General features: G+C 35.8%; 1 protein-coding gene across 6 annotated transcripts in view; it reads left to right on the plus strand.

Moving 5' to 3' along the window:
• The window catches only part of LOC148956425 (homeobox protein extradenticle-like), a 59,973-nt gene that overhangs the window by 36,541 nt on the left and 2,134 nt on the right, over positions 1-21,298 (plus strand). For 3 of the 6 annotated variants that reach the window (XM_089108157.1, XM_089108149.1, XM_089108132.1), the window contains exons 2-7: positions 2,245-2,350; positions 9,188-9,414; positions 11,045-11,118; positions 11,321-11,574; positions 14,651-14,841; positions 20,936-21,071. In XM_089108157.1, the coding sequence (XP_088964283.1) occupies positions 9,188-9,414; positions 11,045-11,118; positions 11,321-11,574; positions 14,651-14,841; positions 20,936-21,071 (882 nt within the window). In that variant the 5' untranslated portion in view covers positions 2,245-2,350. Of the gene's footprint in view, positions 1-2,244; positions 2,351-5,443; positions 5,571-9,187; positions 9,415-11,044; positions 11,119-11,320; positions 11,575-14,650; positions 14,842-20,935; positions 21,072-21,298 lie in introns of all 6 variants that reach the window. The other 3 variants (XM_089108140.1, XM_089108125.1, XM_089108165.1) reach the window with 2 other exon arrangements.

Genomic DNA, 21,298 nt, shown 5'->3' on the forward strand with positions numbered 1-21,298 from the left:
TAATGTTGTATCACCCGGTGCCAAGCTTGTTATAAAGGCCTTACGCTTTCCTGGATCGTCTAACTCAGGAGGCATATTTTTCACGACAACCGAGAATAACTGTTTTTCCATATTTGGCATTTTAGATACTGACGAGGAGGCTGTAGGCTGATTCTTGGAATCAGCTATAATTTTCAAACCATTGTTCAGAGTATCTAACTTGTAGGAAAACTGTTACAGCTCCCTGGCCATTTATCTGGTCATTTCGTTCACATTAGTAGTAATACAGACTGTAATTTCGTCACCACACGTGGGAACAGACTCCGGTTCGAGAATAACGAAAGTCGGAAGCTCTTTACCGTCCTTAGCACAGCGCCATATGGCTTTTGCGATACCCGTCAAGTTATCACAGTCTTTTTTGCATTTGCGTAATCGTTCTTCATATCCGAGTTCAACCTCATAGTATGTCCACAGCAGTTTTTTGGCTTCCATAATACTGGCATGATCAAAAAACTCTTTTCCTTTGTTAACGAACATATCAGTCTTAATAACCTTTGTCATGCATCTAGATACAAAGTTTAAAACTGGGTTCAATACCAGCACAGTTTTCATTTCATTAATTTGGATTTAGTCCAAAATACATTCACCAATTTCTTCGATAATTAATAATATCGAATTTTAGGCAGATATTTAAGGGTTGAACTATATATTCAATATTTTTCTGGTGGTTACCTTGCGAGAAAAGTAGGTGAAGCGTTGAAGGCTGTCTACCTTGTCCCCGCAATTTAAGGGGTAAGCCCAGCGGGTACCACTGCTCTTGCTAACAACTCTCCACCCCCCTCTGCTCACTTTTCTTTCCCCACCTCAATTGTAGCGTAAATGCCTCTAAATATCAGATGTCCTATTTATTTGAAATCACACTGCTTGGTAGCCAACCTTCCATATTATCAGTGAAAAAATATCAAATTCATAACACTTTTACCAAATATAAATATCTGATCATAAACTAGGTTATTAGATTAAGCAATGGTTTTATTATAGGTCACGAACTATAATCCTTTGACAAATATTACGAAATCCAGTAGCTTCACTGGGATTATAATTCACTGAAAAAGCTTACTTGTTTGATAATATGTAATTTTTGACAGATGCATTCACTATGAACTCTGAATCAATACTGATGCTTGTGGCTTTCAAAACAGCATTAGTTAAGACCTCTTTTTATGAAAGGCAGTACCTAGGACTGTGAAGTGTATATTTGTTGTAGGGTATCTTCGTTTTTGTTTTATTAGGAAGTTTATAGTTTTTGTTTTTGTTATATATAAGGGTTGCTCATGGTATGTAATTTGTGCTGTATGAGACAAGCCTATCGCTTATTCCATTTCTGATTAATAAATAAATATCAAAGAGATCCTCCAACTTTACAACAAACTGTTTAAATTTGTTCTTGATTGTTTCCAATGTTTTCTTATGGTCTTTTTGAAGTGTTTTCAATTCAGGATGAAGTTTTTCAAGCTTAGCAATTGAATTTTGCTCCTGTTTATTCAGAATATGAGCTTTATCCCAAAACATAAACAGTCCTCGTATGTCAACTTTTGCTGATTCTCTTAAAGTTAATTTCACAGCATGTAAATTATAAAATAAAACGCACAAAACTTGACAATTTGAGGGTAGTTTACAACCAGTGATCTGGTGAATGGGATAGCCCACAAGAAATATTTTATCCTTGGTCCAGCTTTGTACACCTGTTGTGGATGCCATTTTGGAATAGAAGAGATTAAGATCAGTTCACAGCATAAATGTTAAACTTTAGCAAAAAATCCTATACTCTTCATTAAAAATTTTTGGGACATATCAGTTGCACACTTTCCTTCATTACTCTGCCTTTACTATGATCTGATTGAATGCCATTTAACAACTGAAGCTATTTACTTGACGTATTTGTAATTTACCAAAGCAACTGCTGTGTTGTGACCCATTTCTGAAGAAAATTTTTGATACTGTTTAATATTTATGCAGTTTCCTTTTCCTCTTTGGTAAACTAGTTGGGTAATCCCGATAGAATAAAAGATTAAATTTGAACGCAAGGTTCATTATGTTTGAAAATTAAGCTGTGATCTTACTGTTTTATTATCTATATACATTGATTTAGATGAACCATATCAGTATTTATCTTTCTTTCTTTCCTCTATTTTAATTTATAAACTCATTCTCAAACTGGATATGAGTCCAATCCCCTTGAAAATAATGTTCTCCTCATTCTAGGCTGTCACCCTGTTGTCTGCAATTGAAAACAACTACTCTTAGAGCCAACCATCAGGATATAAATACATTCCAGAAGTTTCAGAAAATGACAAATTAAATTTGGGAGGTAAGTCTCATTGTGTTTTCAGCTTGTTGGTCAAGATGTCTATTGATTATTGCATAAGAAACTATAGCACAAATTAAAAAAATGTATATGTATGCTGGCAAGGGGTGGCAGGAATCCCAGCCTCCCTCAACTGGACAAAATGGGCTGTTTATTCTTTGACCTCCTCATCTAGCAAAAATGATTTACCCCCCCCTCCAAAGGATTTAGCGTCTATGAACCTCGCCTAAGGAGTTTTGACAAGGTTTGAAGAGCCACTGTTTGTGTGTGTATTCTATGCAATGACAAGTACTTTGTGCATACCGGTTTTAGTGAAAACCAATAATTGAATAAATTCTTTGCAAAGAAGAAGATTTGTCCATCTGTATTTTAGTCGAGTGAAAGCTACATTAAAGCTGTTGACTTCTGTTTTTGCTTGCAAGATTGCTGCTTGTTCTCAACCATTATTTTAAAGTACTTTTGTTGTAGGAAGCTTCATATATCCTTAGAATGAATAACTTGAATTCAGGTAATATTTTACTTTCAATACAATGCTTGGCAATAGAGTTTAGTAGTTCATCTATCTCTTCTCTTTTTTTATTAGAGTGAGGAGCTGAACGATTTTCCAAAAAATGTGATTTTTCAAAAATCTGCAACAAAATTGAGTGAATATGTCTGATTTTTTCGACATTTAAACTAGCCACTTAGTTTTTGACAGAAAAGATAATTTTATTTTAAGCTCCTACTTATTATTTAAATATACCCATCATTTGAACTTTTGTAAGATGTCTGATTCAAGATAAACTACATTATATCCAGTATTATTAGGTGATTTCTAGTTTCTAGAAAGAAAGATCAATCTTTTCAAAATTATTCTGATCTTGTACTTATTTGGAGTGGTTTTGTATGCTTTGTTTATTTGGAGTAATACAATAATTTATTCTAGTCAAAGACATTATATATTACAAAGCATTATAGATTACAAAACACAAGAAAAAAAGAAGGGAAAGAAGAAGAAGTAGCTAGAAATAGAAGAAAAGCACAAGAAAAAAAAGGATGAAATAGCTTAGGCAGTTTCAAAAGGCTCATCACTTCTTCCAAGTGCGTAGCAAAAGCATTTGCAGCACCCTATTCATTATCAGCTGAAGTGACCCCTCTGCATAGAGAAGCTCATGAGGCTGTATGGAGCTCATGAAACACAAGCAAATGAGGGATGAGTAGCATTAGTAGGGATGAGTAGCAAGTAAATGAGGGATGAGTTGGCATTGACAGGAAGGGTCATTCAAAGAAGCTGTTCAAACCAACTGTCAAAACTCGACACCGACAACAGTTTTTCTCCTGCCGTGTAGCAAACCACTGGAATAGTCTATCAAATAAAACACCCACTAATGAAGTGTTCAAGAAGTCATTGGATGTTAAATGGACTGGTGTTCCCTGGAAGTACTAGTGGGATGCATTTGATGTTTAATCAATTTACATTATCAAGCATGAAGCAAGTAACAGATCATGATGGATCTTAATTTGCTCCGAATTGCAAATTAAGGTATTAAGAATCACTATATGCCATTTTAAGATCCTTAGGCCATGATTATAAACATTGGTAAATTAAGAACAGTAAACAAATTTTAACAGCATTTGAACAATGACTCAACCAATGATGGTTGAGTCATTGATGAATTGACCACTCCAACTCACTTTCACTTTTACAGAATACAGTAGTACCCGTCAACACCAACACAAAATTTACCCACCATGTTCACAGAAAAGATTAGGCCAAAACTCTTTGTCTAGCCAAGTATGGAAGACTTGGAATTCACTTCCATCAGAAATAGTTGCAAGTACCACAGTCTAGTCTTTCAAAAGTAGTTTAGCCTCTACAGATTTCTATACTAGGTCTTATCACAATCTGTTTTAAAAATATTTTTACTTTTGTATTAGCTGATTTGTTACCAGTATGTTTTCAGTTGTTTTGTAGGCTTACTTTTCGGTATGTTTCAATTATTATCAGATATGTTTCTGTTAGTTTGGTATGCTACTGTATGTTTCAGTTATTATGCTATCAGAGTGTGTTACTTTTCATAGAATTGTATGTCTGTAATATGTCGTCAACATTGTCATAGATTTTTTTATACTTCTTTAGTGCGACAAGCGTGATAAAGCTTACCGTATTTTGGTACTAATAAATAAATACATAAATGATGAAGTAGGTTGACTCTGAAATCAAATGACCTCAAAGCATGGTGAAGGTAAGTATCATCAACCGAATGCGTATATAAAATCAAACGAATATAAGGAAGCTCTAACGAAGGATATGTCACTACCAGCCGATCTAACTGGTGGGATAAAGGGTACCTGTTGTTCCATGGCCAAAAATACAGCCAGTCAATCTATGGGGCGTTGTATAAAATATTATGATACGCAGCATAGTTTTCATAAATCTTAAGTAAAAGATTAAATGTGTTGGGACAGATAGCTAATGTAACCGGCTATCAGAATTACTTGAACTGTTTATGGATTCAGGTCCAATATGGCAATCATGTTCCATGGCACTGATACACTTTATGAGATCATCACAATAAACCAAAAAGAAAGCGAACAGCACAGCTCCATGGTAAACACCACCTGCTGAAGAAGAAGGTGGACTCATCTCAGATCTTGGACAAATCATAAAACGTTGTATTGTACAACAACAAAAAAAGGAGTCTCAAACGAGGTCTAGGAGCACCAAGATTCTTTTGAGCTACGAGCAGATCTTTACATGGTCAAACACTTCACGTGAATAAGCATAGACAGAAGCCGAGCATTGCCAACAACAATTGATTTTAGCACGAAGAATAAAAGGGGGAAAATCCATTGAAATGCATTTCTTATAAGCAAACTGGTTACTGTTGACATATAAAAAAGATTCCAAACGAAATAGGAATTGATGTTGAATTAGTGTTGTATAATTGAAGTTAGAGCTAGTTGAAGATAGTACGGAAAAAAAAATCTGGTTATATTGATTCTCGGTGTCCTATTTGTATTATTAGAAAAAAAACCTTCGTGGTCTGCATTTCCTGTAAGTTATGAGCCTATCAGAGACAAAATAAATTCGATAATTGATTCATCCATCACTAGGTTCATTTTTTGCATCCATCTGTTCCAGAAACTTATGAGTGTTATTTTTAAGCTGATTGGAGAAACAAAGTGGCCTTGCCTCTTCTCTCCCAGAACTCGAACACTCCCTAGCTGTCCCTGAGATAATGTAAGTATCCTTTGTTAAGAGCCTGAGTACACAAAGTGTCTTTCGGTTTGCATTGTTATTGTTACTTAACCAGGAATAGATTCTAGTCCCACAGGGACATGTAGTGGAAATTTTAAAATATATTTGAAACTAAAATCTTTAGATCCTCCCCTTTATTCCATCCCTAAGTGCAAGATTTTATATCTGCTTTCCCTCCTCCTTGAAAGTCTCGACTTGATACCCCAAGTCATTTCCAAGATATTGCAGATATGCTATTTTGATACCCTGGCAACATTTAGTGTCTTTTGATGAACCTTGCTACTTGGGCTTGAATGGATTGTATTTCCTGTAAAGGTTTTTGCTTCAATTTGTTTTTAGATAGATCGGAGACATATCATTTTACCCTCTCCGTCCATAACACAAAATTTGAAGCCCTCTTGCCCTTCCTGACACATACACTACCTTAAAATCACAACTATATTCGCCTAATGATTTCCCAAGTATTGTAGATTTGCCATTTTGATGATCTAGGTACGCATAGTGTCTTTTGCTTTGCTTCTGCAAATCAAAACTTGAGATCCACTGAGCCTCCAACACTCCCAGAAATTTTCATCTCAGTGTCCCATTCGTTCGTGAGATATTTTGAATACCGTACTCTCTTTTTATAACCTGGGCGTATAAAAATCTTAAGTGTAAAACGTAGGGATTTGATTCCCTGTTGTTATAGAAAATTGTTACTTCATAGAAAATGCCCTAATCGAGTTCCTTTTTCGAGTCACTGTTAGTTTGGAGTTATACTTTACTGTAAATGCCCTACCCCTCTCATGTTTAGGATGACCATAAATACTGATGAAAATACTATAAGGATGAATTGTCATACTAATGTTGATGAAAACGTCCACTGACGCTGAAGATGAAGATTTATCATGGTTGCAGCCGTAGCTACAACCTAGTAAAGAACGAACCACGGCCCATAGTAATCAAAAATTAAAAAACGCTTTAAAAATAACTGGCTAGTGAAAAAAAGATGCCGTTTGCAGCAGATTTGGGAATTGTCACTATTCTCTTGATTAATCTTATTAGCAAAATGCTATTTTGAAAACCGATTTATGGTAATTTCGAAAAATAGCCTTTAAACCCTAAAAAATCGCGCTGGTTCCAAGTGAAAAGTACAACAATGGAATCGCCATTGTCGAAAACTCTATATGGGAAAGTTACAACTCCCAAAGCAAATCCCTTGAACAACAAGGTCAAAGCAAATTGACTTGAACAACAAGCAAAATCCCTTTTTTGCATTAAAGGAGGAGTTTAATCCCAATGGAAAGCATCACAGGGATATGGGAAAATACATTCCTGCATTTTTTGAAAAACAAAAAGTCTAAATGGGCTAGTGTTCAAATACCTCTATTTGAAAGAAAAAGAAAAACTACGAACACGATATTAAAAACGAACAGAGATTAAATATTCAGAAAAACATTGTTTTAAAGGACAATAGTCACATTCAACAACTATGTATATGACAGAGGCTGTTGCCACCTCCCTGAACCCCTATTTCTTTACAATAAAGTTTGCCCTCCTTCTCCAATAATTTAAGACCGAATGCTCTAGTACAAGAGAAATCCGGAAGATATCTTTTTTTGTATTGGAAACGGAAGAGCTTATTGATTAACATTATTTGAAAAAAACTACGTTTTCTAAAGAGTTAAAGAGGCTGAGTTACAAGGTCGAACCTTAAAACGTACAGGGATTAGGAGGCACAGTTGGGGGGCTACCTCCCCCCAAACCCCCCGCTTTCGCAGCCTTTAAATATAAAAAAAATTCTTTAAACTGAAAGTAAGTAGCGACATTAAAACTTAAAACGAACAGAAATTATTCCGTATATGAAAGAGGCTGTGCCCTCCTCAACGCCTCGCTCTTTACGCTAAAGTTTAACTTTCTCACAACTCTTTTTTTAAACAATAAAAACTTTAGCGTAAAGAGCGAGGCGTTGAGGAGGGCACAGCCCCTTTCATATACGGAATAATTTCTGTTCGTTTTAAGTTTTAATGTCGCTCCTTACTTTCAGTTTAAAGATTTTTTTTTATATTTAAAGGCTGCGAAAGCGGGGGGTTTGGGGGGTGGCAGCCCCCCAACTGTGCCTCCTAATCCCTGTACGTTTAAAGGTTCGAACTTGTAACTCAGCCTCTTTAACTCTTTAGAAAACGTAGTTTTTTTCAAATAATTTCTGCACGTTTTTGTACAGTTTATTACTTATTATTGCTTGACTAACTGTTAGCTGATCGTGTCAGGAGTTAAAGTTGGGGGCTGCCGCCCCCAAACCCCCCGCTCTTGAACATTCTTGTGTTAAGGCTTTTAATTCTTGAATACTCAAATCACGTCGTACAGGGTGCCTCCTAATCCCTGTACGTTTTAAGGTTCAAACTTGTGACTCAGCCTTTTTAACAGCCCCCCAACTGTGCCTCCTAATCCCTGTACGTTTTAAGGGTCGACCTTGTAACTCAGCCTCTTTAACTCTTTAGAAAACGTAATTTTTTTCAAATAATTTAAAAAAGAAACTGAGTTTCTTTATAAAGTTTAAATTCAATATATAAAAAATTTTCTCTGATGGTGAATCGAACCCGAGTTTTCCGCCTGACAGTCTGGAGTTTCAACCGCTGGACTATACAGACACAATGGTAATTGTTTTTTAGATAATGGAAGCTATTTTCGACGCAAGCAAATTCCTAAAAAACTTGATATTTGGTTTTTGGAAAACAGGGAAGGAGTAATCAGATTGAGCTGAAATTTCGAGGATAAGCTCCCAGGCCCCAGGAAAGCTTGTTCTCTAAATTTCAGCCCGATCAAACAACGTGAAAGTGGGGTTGTGGTGGGAAAAATTAACATGGGCTAATATAGGAAAACGAGGTTTTTCGTAAATGTAAATTCGGGGGATAATTTTTTCGGTCTGAAAATATCAAAAGGCCCTAACAGGTCGAATTCTGCTTCGAATGAGTCCTCATTCAACCGGATCCGATGACAACTGTGGCCTGTAGGCGTGGCTAAGAAAAAAAAAGAAATGATGAATTTTAAGTGGCTATATTTGGTTTTTTGAAAACAGGAGAGAACGAATCAGATTGAGTCGAAATTTCGTGGATAAGCTCCCGGGCCCTATGAAAGCTTAACCTTTAAATTTCAACCCGATCAGACAACGTAAAAGAGAGGCTGTGGCGGGAGGGTCCAAACTTCCGGCCCAGTTTACCCCATGAAGATAAAGTCGGAGGCGGATGAAATTTTGCAAGTTTCTTAGTTTGAGCTTGGGCTACAAAATGCGATTGCCGCCGTCTCTCTGCGACCTCTAGGACCTGAAATCGCTTAACATTGTGGTGGGTCGCCTCTTTATAGAGGCACAAGTGTGCCTCCTTGATTTGCCAGAAACAATAACATGTTTAGTTCAAAATTTTGAAATACAGTCGATGAATAAAATACTCGCAATTACCAAATGGGTATTTTTATTGCAGTCAAAAATACTTTCAGTAAAGCTCCAGTAACATTTTAGTGAAAACAACAGGAAGTTAAGTTTTTTAAATCTCCCTCGCATATAGTTTTTTTTTGTTTCACGTTTCAGGGCTATTACGTTGAGTATGATTCATATCTTTCAGATGGATGACCCATCTAGATTAATGCACATAGGTTCTGGCCAAGTCCCACCAATTGGACTAATGCAAAACCCATACAATATTGGATACATGGCTGGAGGATTGGAACACAATGCACCTACACATACGGGTGAGGATGGGGCTGCCATAGGCAGAAAACAAGATATTGGTGAAATCCTTCAGCAAATAATGAATATTACTGACCAATCATTGGATGAAGCTCAAGCAAGGTAAGTGTATTTTTTTTGTATTATGCCTATTTGTAGCAGTGTTTCTCTACGGAAAACTGAACTCTGATGTGAATGTACTTAAAGGATGCGTAATTCAATGAGTTTTAGCCTTGTACTTAAAAAAAATCTTAGTTTGTCATTTTCTTTCACGTACGTAGGCTTGTGTTTACATGCCGATTCTTTTGACAGTTCGAGGTAACGAACTGTAAGTAAAGAGAGATATGGCTCAATAATGAGCCATAACCATCAAAAGCTACAAGCCTAAGAGAATTTGCCTGATTTCCGAAAAAGGGGGAAACACCCAACAAGTCAATTGATCTTAATGAAAATCACACCGTCAGATTCAGCATATCAAAGAAACACACTGTAGAGGTTTCAAGCTTCAGTATACAAAATGTAGAATTTGGTAATTTTAGCCAAAAGAAAGTTCACGGTAACGTGTTTATTTGTTGTTGTTTTTTTCCAGGGGTGATCGTATGGAACCAGCGATCCTAGAAGATCGGGAGGGGGCACGTTTGATTGAAAAAAAGTTCTACTGCCCTTTTTAATTGACAGAAAGATTAAACGGCAACTAGCCCCCTCCTTTGTCCCCTCCCCCGCCAAAATGAGCACCAGCCCACCTTTATGATAGCTGATGAGCACTTTCACATCAGTGATAACTTCATGAAATGTGAAGTAAATCACTTTAGTTAAGTGAAGCTTTAAAATGATTTTCTAAGGCTCGTGGCTTTTGATGAGTAACATCAAACTTTTTGAATTTTATTTATTCTTCATCAACATAAGGCAATTCATTTCATGTATTATTTTTATCAAAATTCTTTTTTTAGGGCTTTGATTACTATTGGCTCGAGTTGCTCCTTACTTACAGTTCGTTACTGTGAACTGTTTGATTTCAAGTCTATTTTTGTCATCATTATCTACAAGAGTAAAATGAAGCAGTTACTAGATCGCATGACTCCTTTGTGTGGGGATAAGGGAATGGGTAGGTTCTATGTTGGGACCAGATTTTTTTTAAGTTCTTGTGAGTAAAAATGAGTATCATCTGCATTTTCCTCGTAGTTTTGCAGCTTCGTTTAGAGTCGGATTAAAATTCGAATAAGTGACCTGAGTATTTAAATCAACAAGAAACAAACTATTTTGCTTAGGGAGGGAACAGGGGACAAACATTTGCGTTTGTCATCTTAACCTGTACTTATATTAGCATGCTATTCAATCACTGCATATTTTCAAAACAAAGGTTAAAAAACGAATTCAAGAATCGTAAAACTAAGGACTATTCGATACCTCAAAAAGCTCTTCTTTCAGCTATCTGTGACACAGATAGGACTATTTCGTATCCAACCATTTAAAAGTCGATTCTATGTTTCTTCTGCTTAAAACGCCAAATTTTCACTTTGAATTTGCTCTACCAGCAAAGACAGTATGTACCATTTTACACTGGCTTATTTTTTAACTTCGGACCGAAATACTTAGTGTCGAACTATTTGGTCAGAATTACAAAACCTCCATCTAACTTTTTTGTTATCTTGTTTCGACCTGTTATTATTAAACTGGGTATTTTACCACTCTGTTTAGATGTATTTTAGTTTTGTTTTATGTTAGTTTTAATTTGGCACATTTTTAATTCCAGGAAGCACACTTTAAACTGTCATCGAATGAAGCCAGCTTTGTTTACTGTTTTGTGCGAAGTTAAAGAAAAAACAGGTAATTACACTTTATAAGCTTTTTAGTCGTGTTTACAGCGATTGCATCAAAAACTTTTTGTTAAATTTTTATTTCAGTGAAATATGCTTCCAGTTAGTTTTTGTGTGTTTTTTGCCTTTAAAAATTTTTTCCATCTAACTTTAAGGTGCACATTCCGAAGTAATTGTGAGTAGCAATCTTTGTAATTTTTGAGTATTTTCAGTCTTGAGTCTTCGTAACGCACATGAAGATGAACCACCCGATGCACAGTTGATGAGGTTAGACAACATGCTACTTGCAGAAGGAGTTGCTGGTCCAGAAAAAGGAGGTGGTGCAGGAGCAGCTACTAATGCCTCAGCTGCGGTTGCAAGCCAAGTTGGTGGAATTCCTGAATCTCCCATTGAGCACTCAGACTATAGAGTAAAGCTTGCTCAAATTCGACAGGTGTATCACCAAGAGCTTGAAAAATATGAACAGGTAATTCTAATTTAATACAGTAATCCTTAGGTTTTATTTCTTCCTTTCATGCTTCAAGTATTTTTTATTGCTTCAGGACGCAAATATTTTTAATATAGGACAGATATCTGTATACGGGGCGGGGGGGGGGGTGAGGGATTGGTCCCTCCTTGAGATTTTCTCACGGGCACCTGCCCCACAAAAAAGAGAAATCATTATAACCTGTACTGTGTAATTTTATGCAAAAATTTGATCCGATGGAAGTGTATCATAGCAAGCAGTGAAACGATTAATATCCATTCTTATTTAGTTCTATTTTTCCTGATGTAGCATCTATTTTGAGTCTTTTTAGCTCCTTATTGATGAAAGAATTTGAAGTTTCCTTAGAGGGGATGGATCGCTTTTCAGACAGGCAAATTTTAGCTCCCTAAGTTCACAGAATATGTCTTGCATCGCTTGAGTTTTTCTTTCTATTTCATGAAAAATTTATAAATGATGAACATTTCACATTTCCTTTCTCACGGACATAAAAAATGTGATTTATCTCTAAAAATTATTCAGAGACGCATGTTTAGAATGCATACGTTTTTGGTGTCTCAAGAAAGTCATGCCCTGTTCTGAAGGTGGCTCGAAAGGGATAAGTAATCTACCCTAAACGTTAAGGAAGTTAATATAATTCGGTAATTTTGTTGTTCTGTAATTATGTATAAATATGAGTAAATACCGCAATAGAAGAGACAACATGAACAAAAAGGAAACAAAACTCAAGTGTTTTAATGTAAATCAACTGACTAAAATCAAAGACCATTTTTCCAGGACAACCGGGGAATAATAGTAAAGATATGAGATAAAGGATCAGGAATGGGGAGTACCAAGTATATTTTCTCTCTTTATTCGCGTTATTCGAATAAATTATGCAGAGACATGTATTTGATGTGTAGTGTTGATTTTGTTGTAAGTTCTATCATTTCAAATTAAATAAAAAAGAATTCTTTGCTGCTGATTAGTGATCACTGTATAGTCGTAATATAATCAGAATCTCGAATAACTGCTTGATGAAGCATGTGACAATAATAAGACGTTTTTAAACTGTGGATAAAAATAGGAATAGGAATAGTATAAAGAAAAAAAAATCTTACTCTGACAAAGAAATAATGTAAAAATCCTCCAACCCTTAATTCTGTGCATTTTCATTCCATTCAGTTTCCTTTAGCACTATGTGGCTATTGGCAGGGATGTTCTGTCGATTGGCTACCTCTGCGAAAACGCTCGAAATTTATTCGTTTCCCCTCTTTTTTTCAGTCTTATTCTCATCAAGAATACGTCGGGCTTTCCAGTGTTTTTGCTATTCTATTCTTACAAGTAGTCTCGTTTCGTCAAGATAAGAATTTAAGTATGACATTTCAAGGTTATCTTACTGTTTCTTATTTTTCTTTTCTTTTTGCCATACTGGGGTAAAGACTAAAATGAGAGCGAAAGGAAGGTTAATATTGTAGAGTAATATCACGTAGATAATTCTGGAGACCACACTGCCTTTCCATGACTCTAAAATAAAAGTTCAAAATAGGGATAAAATCCTTATTAATAAACAGTGTATATAAATTCACAAAAATACCAGATATTTCGGTCACATATACAGTGACCGTCGTCAGTAGTAAAACTGATTTTATCAAGTGATCGAAATAATTGGTATTTCTTGTGAATTTCTATACACTGTCTATTAAAAAGGATTTTATCCCTGTTTTGAACTTTTATTTTAGAGTAATATCATGGTCAGTCTTCAGCCCCCCCCCCAAATAAAAAATAACTTGCGATATAGTATAAAAAAACAAATACAAAATAAAGGTTAAAAGAAAGAAACTACTAAACACAACCAAAATAAAGACAAAATCCGAAAAATGACATTCAACCTTGTATTACCTTAGGATTTCACAATTTTGGTAATGGGCACGACAGGAATCGTGCAAAAGCAAATCCTTGTCTCTTAATTCACTGTTTGTTGCTTCTTTCACTGAGATTATTGTAAATTTTGATGAAAAATTGATCCAATACAACAGTTCACAGTATTGAGATTGTTTCGTTGACCTTGAAAAATCTCCTTGACAAAAATGGCTTCAAAAAAAGGTCAAGTTGATTTTCATATATTTTAACCCCGGTTGGAACTGCCACAGCTTTCTAAAACCTGGCTAAAATGTAATTTTAGAATATTACTTTAAGCAGATGACGAGATAATATAGTGAATAGATGATAGAAAAGACGAAATTCTTCTGTACGACCGAGTGTTGAATTCAATTTTTACGACTGACGCTGTTGGAGAATGAACGGGTTTGGCTATACTACTCGTCCATCATTAAGCATCTTCATACGACCTCTCAGTAAGTGATTACCATTTCTTCAAGTACTTCGATCCTGGAAAAAGACTTCACCGACGGGGACGATTTTCAATGCGTGCTGGACCGAAAACTTGTATATATTATACTATTCTGTAAAATGAAAGGCTTGTTACTGGAAAGACGACAAGTTTTCAAGAGTTTCCAATTTTCGCTCTACAAACTATTAATTGCTCTTGTCTAGCTTTTTTGCTTTCAAATTCATTTATAATTAGCGGTATTTACTCTGACTGATTTGTAGCCTTGCCGCTAGGTTTTACTGACAAGTTTAGGATTGATTAAAGTATAGAAAATGTAAGTAAAATAATTAAATTTCAAGGGAAAAAGCTGATATTTGTCCACAGATATCGCGAAGAAGTCCGAATGATTAATGGATTTTTAGATACACCTACCTGCTCCATGTGCCTATACTTACTCTACGGCTTTCTTCTGGACTTCATGTGAATAGAGATTGATGTAGAGTAGACTGATAAGTTGTTCACTCAGTTCAGATTTAGTCCACATGGACCAGTAAATAACAGCATCTGCTAAAATGATGGGATCGTGTGGAGTTGTTAATTAATTTTTTCCGTACTTTTATGTCCGCGCTGTGATAACTCTAATATTTACCAATTTCTAGTCTTTTTCACACTGAACCAAGTCATTGTATATTGTAAAATCGCTCAAATTGCATAAACTCATGAATCAAATTAGTTCGTTTGTTTTAGGCGTGTAATGAGTTTACCACGCATGTAATGAATCTACTTCGTGAGCAATCGAGAACCCGACCAATTACACCCAAGGAAATTGAAAGGAGTGTTCAAATTATACATAAGAAGTTTTCGTCAATTCAAATACAGCTGAAACAGTCTACTTGTGAAGCTGTAATGGTTTTAAGATCACGATTTCTTGATGCAAGGTTTGCTGGGGCTTTTCACTTTCTCCTTCTTCCTTTATTTATTTCTTCTTTCCTTCCGCCTTAAAGGTAATTTGGTTATTATATCCAAAGGACAAGAAAATTCAAGACGAAGGTGGGGGGGGGGGGGGTAAAGGCGTTTTCGGGTATAAGGTGCTAAGTAGCGGAATACTTATGGTGCGAGTGTCTGAAATTCTGTCTCAAATGAGGTATATTCTATCAATATGTATTACGGAACAGAGGGCACCATTAAAACAAGTCTATCCATCTTTCTGGTTGAAGAGGAGGAGAAAAATTTCTTTGTTTTTCTGGAGATTTCCAGAATTTCTTTGTTTTTTATTTCCAGAATTTCTTTGTTTTTGGAAATTTCTTTGTTTTTCAAAGAAATTTTTTCTTTGAAAAAATTTCTTCTTTGGACAAAGAAAAATTTTTTCTTTGAAAAAATTTCTTTCTACTGTTTTTTTGGCATAGTCATCTGTGAAGAGAGGTGATGGTGATATAAACTAACTTAGTTTTTTTTTTCTCAGAAGGGTTGTAATATTCCGGAGTTAAGTATAACATTAATTTCTAACAAACAAATGTTACCAAAAAAGAGCTATTTAAAAATGCATAAATATCAGAATTGGTCAGTATTCAGCGATGCAGAAGCAGAGAATCAGATTCAGGACCGATGCTTTGAATGGTCTTTAATCAGAATCCATGCTTTATCTCTTAAGTAGTAACTTATCAGCTAAGCTAAATGCCGGTGATTTAGGCGTTCGCATATTCGTGTAACTAGTTTTCCATCTTTTTATATTGGTCCTTTGTACAAAAAACTGGGCAGAGAGATCGCCAAAACTAATGGCCCTTAGACTTTTTATAAACAATTCAATTCGATTTATCCAAGGTGAGGTCAAGGTGTTGTAACAGGGTTTCAAACTGATTCGTAAGAAAAAATAAATCACTAAACAAACCGTCCAGAAATCAACAGACTTGAGATGACATTAGTTTTGGGTGACAATTGGTATTGCGAATCGATGTCGATAATATATCACGCCAAATTTGGTATTGAATATCAAAACGCACATATTTATATCGAAAGAGATATTGGAATAGATTTAAGCATCTAACTGTATATAATTGTCCCAGTACAACTTTACAACCAAACTTCCATAAAAAAAAAGAAAATCCAAAATTTTGTATTTGTTTCCTTTTCACAGTCGTATGTTTTCTCAGACTGGAAAGTAATCCAAGACTTTTGGTGAAAAGGTTAACTGTTTTTTTTTCTTCGCGCACTTAATTCTTGAAAGTATGTAGTTGGCAGATTCTCGGGTAGATTAACTAAAAAAAAATGTCTACGAGATTGACATGCAATTTACGACATTGACTTAAAACTCTGTTCCTTCAAGAGGATTTTTTTTTCCAATGCTGATCCATTGATCACTGAGAGGTAGAGCCAAATCGTAAACACTGATATACTCCTCTTTGTGAATAACCAAAAAGTCTTGTTGTTTTATTTCTTCTTTTACAGCCAAATTTCTAATTTCAAAAGTCTAAGCATCTTATAGACTAAGATACGGATCCTAATTTTTTCTAAGTATACTGATTGATCTTGGGAGCATTTTAATGACAAGAACCCTAGAGATTAACGCCCTTACGATGGGTCAGGGGACAGGTAGACTTCAGATGATAACTGTCTATAATTATTTGTGTTTTTCATTTTTCATGAAGAATTGAAAAATTTTGTCCAAAGAATTTTTTTCCAAAACATTATAGTAAAAAATAATAATATCTGAAAAAAAAAACTAGTATAGACCACATTAGCGTAAGATTGTCTGAAAAGACTAGTGCACAAACAATCATTTTACTGAAAATTTTCTACAGAAAACTAATAATCGACATCTGGAGGCGTAAAAGATTTTCTTAAAGGATCGTTTTGCCCCGATCATTGCCCCGTGTTCAATTTTTCCTTTGTCTTGTAGACCATATCTTCCCATGTGTTTTTAAGCAAGCTTCTATTGTCTGATTCCTAAGATAAATTTCTCTAGTGATGTTAATGATGTTAGGGCTATTTCTAAGAAAAATTTTAAATGATCTATTCTCCTAAATCTACCCGATTTAAAACTGGGACATAATGCACCCATTGAGTGTAGAAAATTCGGGTATGTTGCAGTGTCCCTCGAATCTTTTGCTGGCTGAGTTGCCGGTGTTTTGTCTTTTATTGGATCTTTTCTGGGCAAAAATTTAATAATAATTTAAATTATCTTTTTATTACACTAAGCACCTAAGCGGGTTGTTAAGCCCTTTAGTGTCCCTAAAACTCCAAAAAATTTTGATATATAGGAAGCTATTTTTCATCTCATTTTGATTGTAATAACAAATGGATCTTAATATATATCGCTCAACGATCAAAGCAGGCAGATGGAACCTCCAACAACCCCCTCTCCAGCCACCTTTTTAGGAGAAGAGAGTTCCTGATTCACCTTGTTGAACGTGGCTCACCCCACTGATCTTCAAGCATCTTTGGGCTCGGAAAAATGATACCTTGTCGTCCAACCTAGTCTCAGGGAGCTTGTAAGAGACCCTCACATTCACCACTTTCTTGATAATCTCAAACGACACTCTTTGTGTGTTATCCAGCATTTGCGAATGTAAAAGCTTTTCAGGGTGTGTGGATTGACGTTATAAAGGAAATTGTATATCTTAGTTCAAAAAGGGATTATATTGCCTTTGGACAAATTTCTTATATTACTACTACTACTGTTACTAACAACACTCTGCAGCACGAAACCGCCTGAGGCCAACACAGCTACACACGCTCCTGCTCCATCCCAATCTATTCAAAGCCCCTCTTTTTACACCCTCCCACGAAGGTCCCATTTCCTTTAAATCTCTCATGACGTCCTCTCACCCCAGACGAAGACGACCTGCTTTCCGTTTAGCCCTAGGTGGTTGGCTGAAAAGAACAATCTTCGTCCATCTGTCATCCTTCATCCGCACAACGTGCCCTAGCCACCTCAACCTTTCTTTCATTATAGCCTTAGAGAGCGGTATTGAACCACATTTTTCGTATAGCCTATTGTTTGAAATTCGGTCAGTCAGCCGGGTACCCAGAACAATCCTTAAGCAATTTCTCTGGAAAACATCTAGCAAATCTTCATCCGCTTTTAGGAGCGCCCATGCTTCAGAACCATATTTGACCACTTTTATCACTGTAGCTTCTAATATTCTAATCTTGGTTTGCAGACTTATCTTCCTATTCTTCCAAACCTTTTTTAAATTTGAAAAAAAAACCATGGGCCTTAGCTATTCTACTTTTAATATATTCACTGCTCCCACCATGTTTACTAACAATACTCCCTAGGTAAGTGAAGCTGCCCACCTGATCAATCTTTTCATTACCCAACGTCACCTTTTCATCTTCACTTATTCCTAGCCTTAGTGACTTAATCTTCTTAACATTAATTTCCAAACCTATTCTAGCACTCTGAACTCGCAAAATCTCTAAAAGTTCATTCATTTTGTCCACAGTTTCATCTAGGATTCTTAAATCATCAGCATAATCTGAGTCTAGGAGAGTATTTTCTCCCCATTTGACTCCGTGGTCTCCCATTGCCTTTCCTGTGCTCCTTAAGACAAAGCCCATCAAAATAATCCATATAAAGGGGGATGAACACAACCCTGCTTAACTCCTGATTTAATGCTAAACCAGCTGCTAATCTCATTTCCTACCTTAACCGCAGCAGTATTATTCTCGTACATAGCACTAATCCCTTTAATGTATTTTTCTCGTATACCATACAAGGATAAAACCTTTACTAAAGCTCTTCTATCAACAGAATCGAACGCTTGCTCATAATCTATAAACATGAGGACCAAAGGTGTTTGACAACTCAGGCTCCTATCAATTATTAACCTAAGAGTGAAAATTTGGTCGACACATCCTCTACCTTTTCTAAAACCGCACTGTTCTTGTCTTAAAACTTTGTCTACGGCATCTCTAAGCCTAAAAAGTATCAGACTAATGCCTCGATAATTACCACACTCACTTTTATCACCTTTCTTATAAAGTGGCTTAATTAAGGTTTTCCTAAAATCGTTAGGTACTTCCCCTTTTTCAAAAATCATATTCATAATCTTCAGTACCTTATTTCTATCCTCAGAGCCACCATATTTAAGAAACTCATTTACCACCCTATCAGAACCTGGAGCCTTATTATTTTTTAATCCTTTTAGTACTGTCGCTAATTCTTCCTCACAAAACAAATCTTCCTTCACATCCAAGGTGTCACAAATTTTTCATTTTCCCTCTGTATCTTTTCCTGCAACTCTATCTCGGTTTAGCAAATTCTCAAAACGATCTGCCCATCTCTCTTTAATTCTTTCCTTATCGCTAATTGTGTCCCTGTGTCCCTGCGAAGTCCGGATTGACTACTCCCTCTCAATTTATTAACATGCCAGTACAATATTTTACTATTATGCCGCCTAGCTGCATCTTCAAGATCCTCGGCAATTTTATCCATTGCCTCCACTTCTCACCTCCTTAGTCCATATTTTAATGGTTTCTCGACTTTCTTTACATTCCTTTTGTTTTCATATGATCTATCACTCTGATAATTCTTGTACATGTCCTGTCTCCTTTCTATTAAACATAAAGCTTTTTCACTAATATTCTTAGCTGCAGTCCTAGCTTTCTTCCTTAAGACACCCTCAGCTACCTCACAAATTATTGTTTATAAAATTATTCCAACCATCTTCCACATTATCAAATTTTAAACTCTCAAGTTAAGTATTCAACTGTTCCTGGAAATTTTCTCTCAAACTCTCATCCTAGAGTCTACCAATATTATAACTTCCCGGGAGGTAGTTACTCTTCCGAAATTTCAGCTTTAAATTAACCCTTGACACTACTAGATGGTGATCTTTACTTTTAACATCAGTAACAGCACTCCTATATGCCCTAGTATCTTGTATTGATCTTGCCAGTCTTCGGTTTACTATAATAAAACCAATAAGGTTTTCTGTCTTACCATCACGTGAATGTCATGTTAACTAATGGGTCATTTTATGACCAAACACCGTATTGGTTATAACTAGATTGTTATACCTACAACATTGCAAAAGTATGTATCCATTACTGTTTTCTTTTCCTACACCAAATTTACCTAGGCTAGTATACCATCTATTCTTATTTCTACCGACCTAGGCGTTAAAATCTCCTAGTAAAAACATCATATTTCTACCTGGGACCCTGTCTATTTGCTCCTGTAACTGTAAGTAAAATTCATCTGATTCACTAGTATCTCCATCAGTCCGTTCTACAGGGGCATATACTACTATAACTGATACCGTGAATTTTTTAGTCATAAAATGAGCCATTAGTATTCTATTATTAATACCTTCCCAGCTTAAACAAAACTTAGCAGCTTCCTTATTCATCATGAGCCCTACTCCCTATCTATGTACCCCATCCTTCCTGCCTGAATAAACAAATTCTATATCACCTAATTTCATACTTCCTACCCCTGGGATATGAGTTTCTGAAACTCCTAATATATTACTGCTAAGGAAGGTCACAAACATAAATAGATTGTGAAAGTAGATGGCAGCATTTTGGAGCCAATGGAAGATCTTTTAGATCTTGATCAAATTATATTAATGCTAAGAAAGGAGCAAAGGGAAACCCACAATGTCTTTAGCAATAAGATAACTGGTAAATATTAGGAGGTACATGTGATACTGCTTCTCTACCTAAGTTCAAACATAGAAACTGAAATCTGAAACTCCACTGATCACAAACATAAATAGATTGTAAAAGTATATGGCAGCATTTTGGAGCCAAGGGAAGATCCTTTAGATCTTGATCAAGAGAGACTCTGAAATAAGTTCCCGATAAAGTTAGATCGTTTGGTTGATTGAGTTTTGATTGATTGGGCTTTCATATCTGCTAACCAGTCTGAACATACTTGGAATACAAAGTCAATTAAAGGAAATTACAGAATATTAGTCCACAGTCTTTTTTTCTTCATTTTGTACGTAGTAAAGGAAGTATATAATAATTAAGCTTCGCTTTGGAAAAGTGTCTGAATAGATTTGTGGATTTTATCTTTATTTAAAGGCGAAAGAGGCGCAACTTCAGCAAACCAGCTTCTGAAACTCTGAACGAATGGTTCTATTCTCATTTAAGTAATCCGTATCCTAGTGAGGAAGCAAAGGAAGAACTCGCTAGAAAGTGTAGCATCACTGTATCCCAGGTAAAAGATTTGTTTTGCTATGAAAATCTATAGGCTCTATCTATGTATCAGGACTATATTAACTACGGGTCACGCGTAGCCTTTAGATTCGGTTCGCTGCCTTATTGCTGGTGTTCGAGTTTTAAGCAGGCATTAACTGTATTTTAGAAGAAAATGTAACTGTCCTGATGTGGAGATAGCTTGTGGTTGTATTTGAGGATCTACAAGATACAGATTCGTGTCCAAAG

Source organism: Artemia sp. Qi Xiang Cuo, chromosome 1 (genome assembly GCF_049724085.1).
Source record: "Artemia sp. Qi Xiang Cuo chromosome 1, ASM4972408v1, whole genome shotgun sequence".
NCBI lineage: Eukaryota > Metazoa > Arthropoda > Branchiopoda > Anostraca > Artemiidae > Artemia > Artemia sp. Qi Xiang Cuo.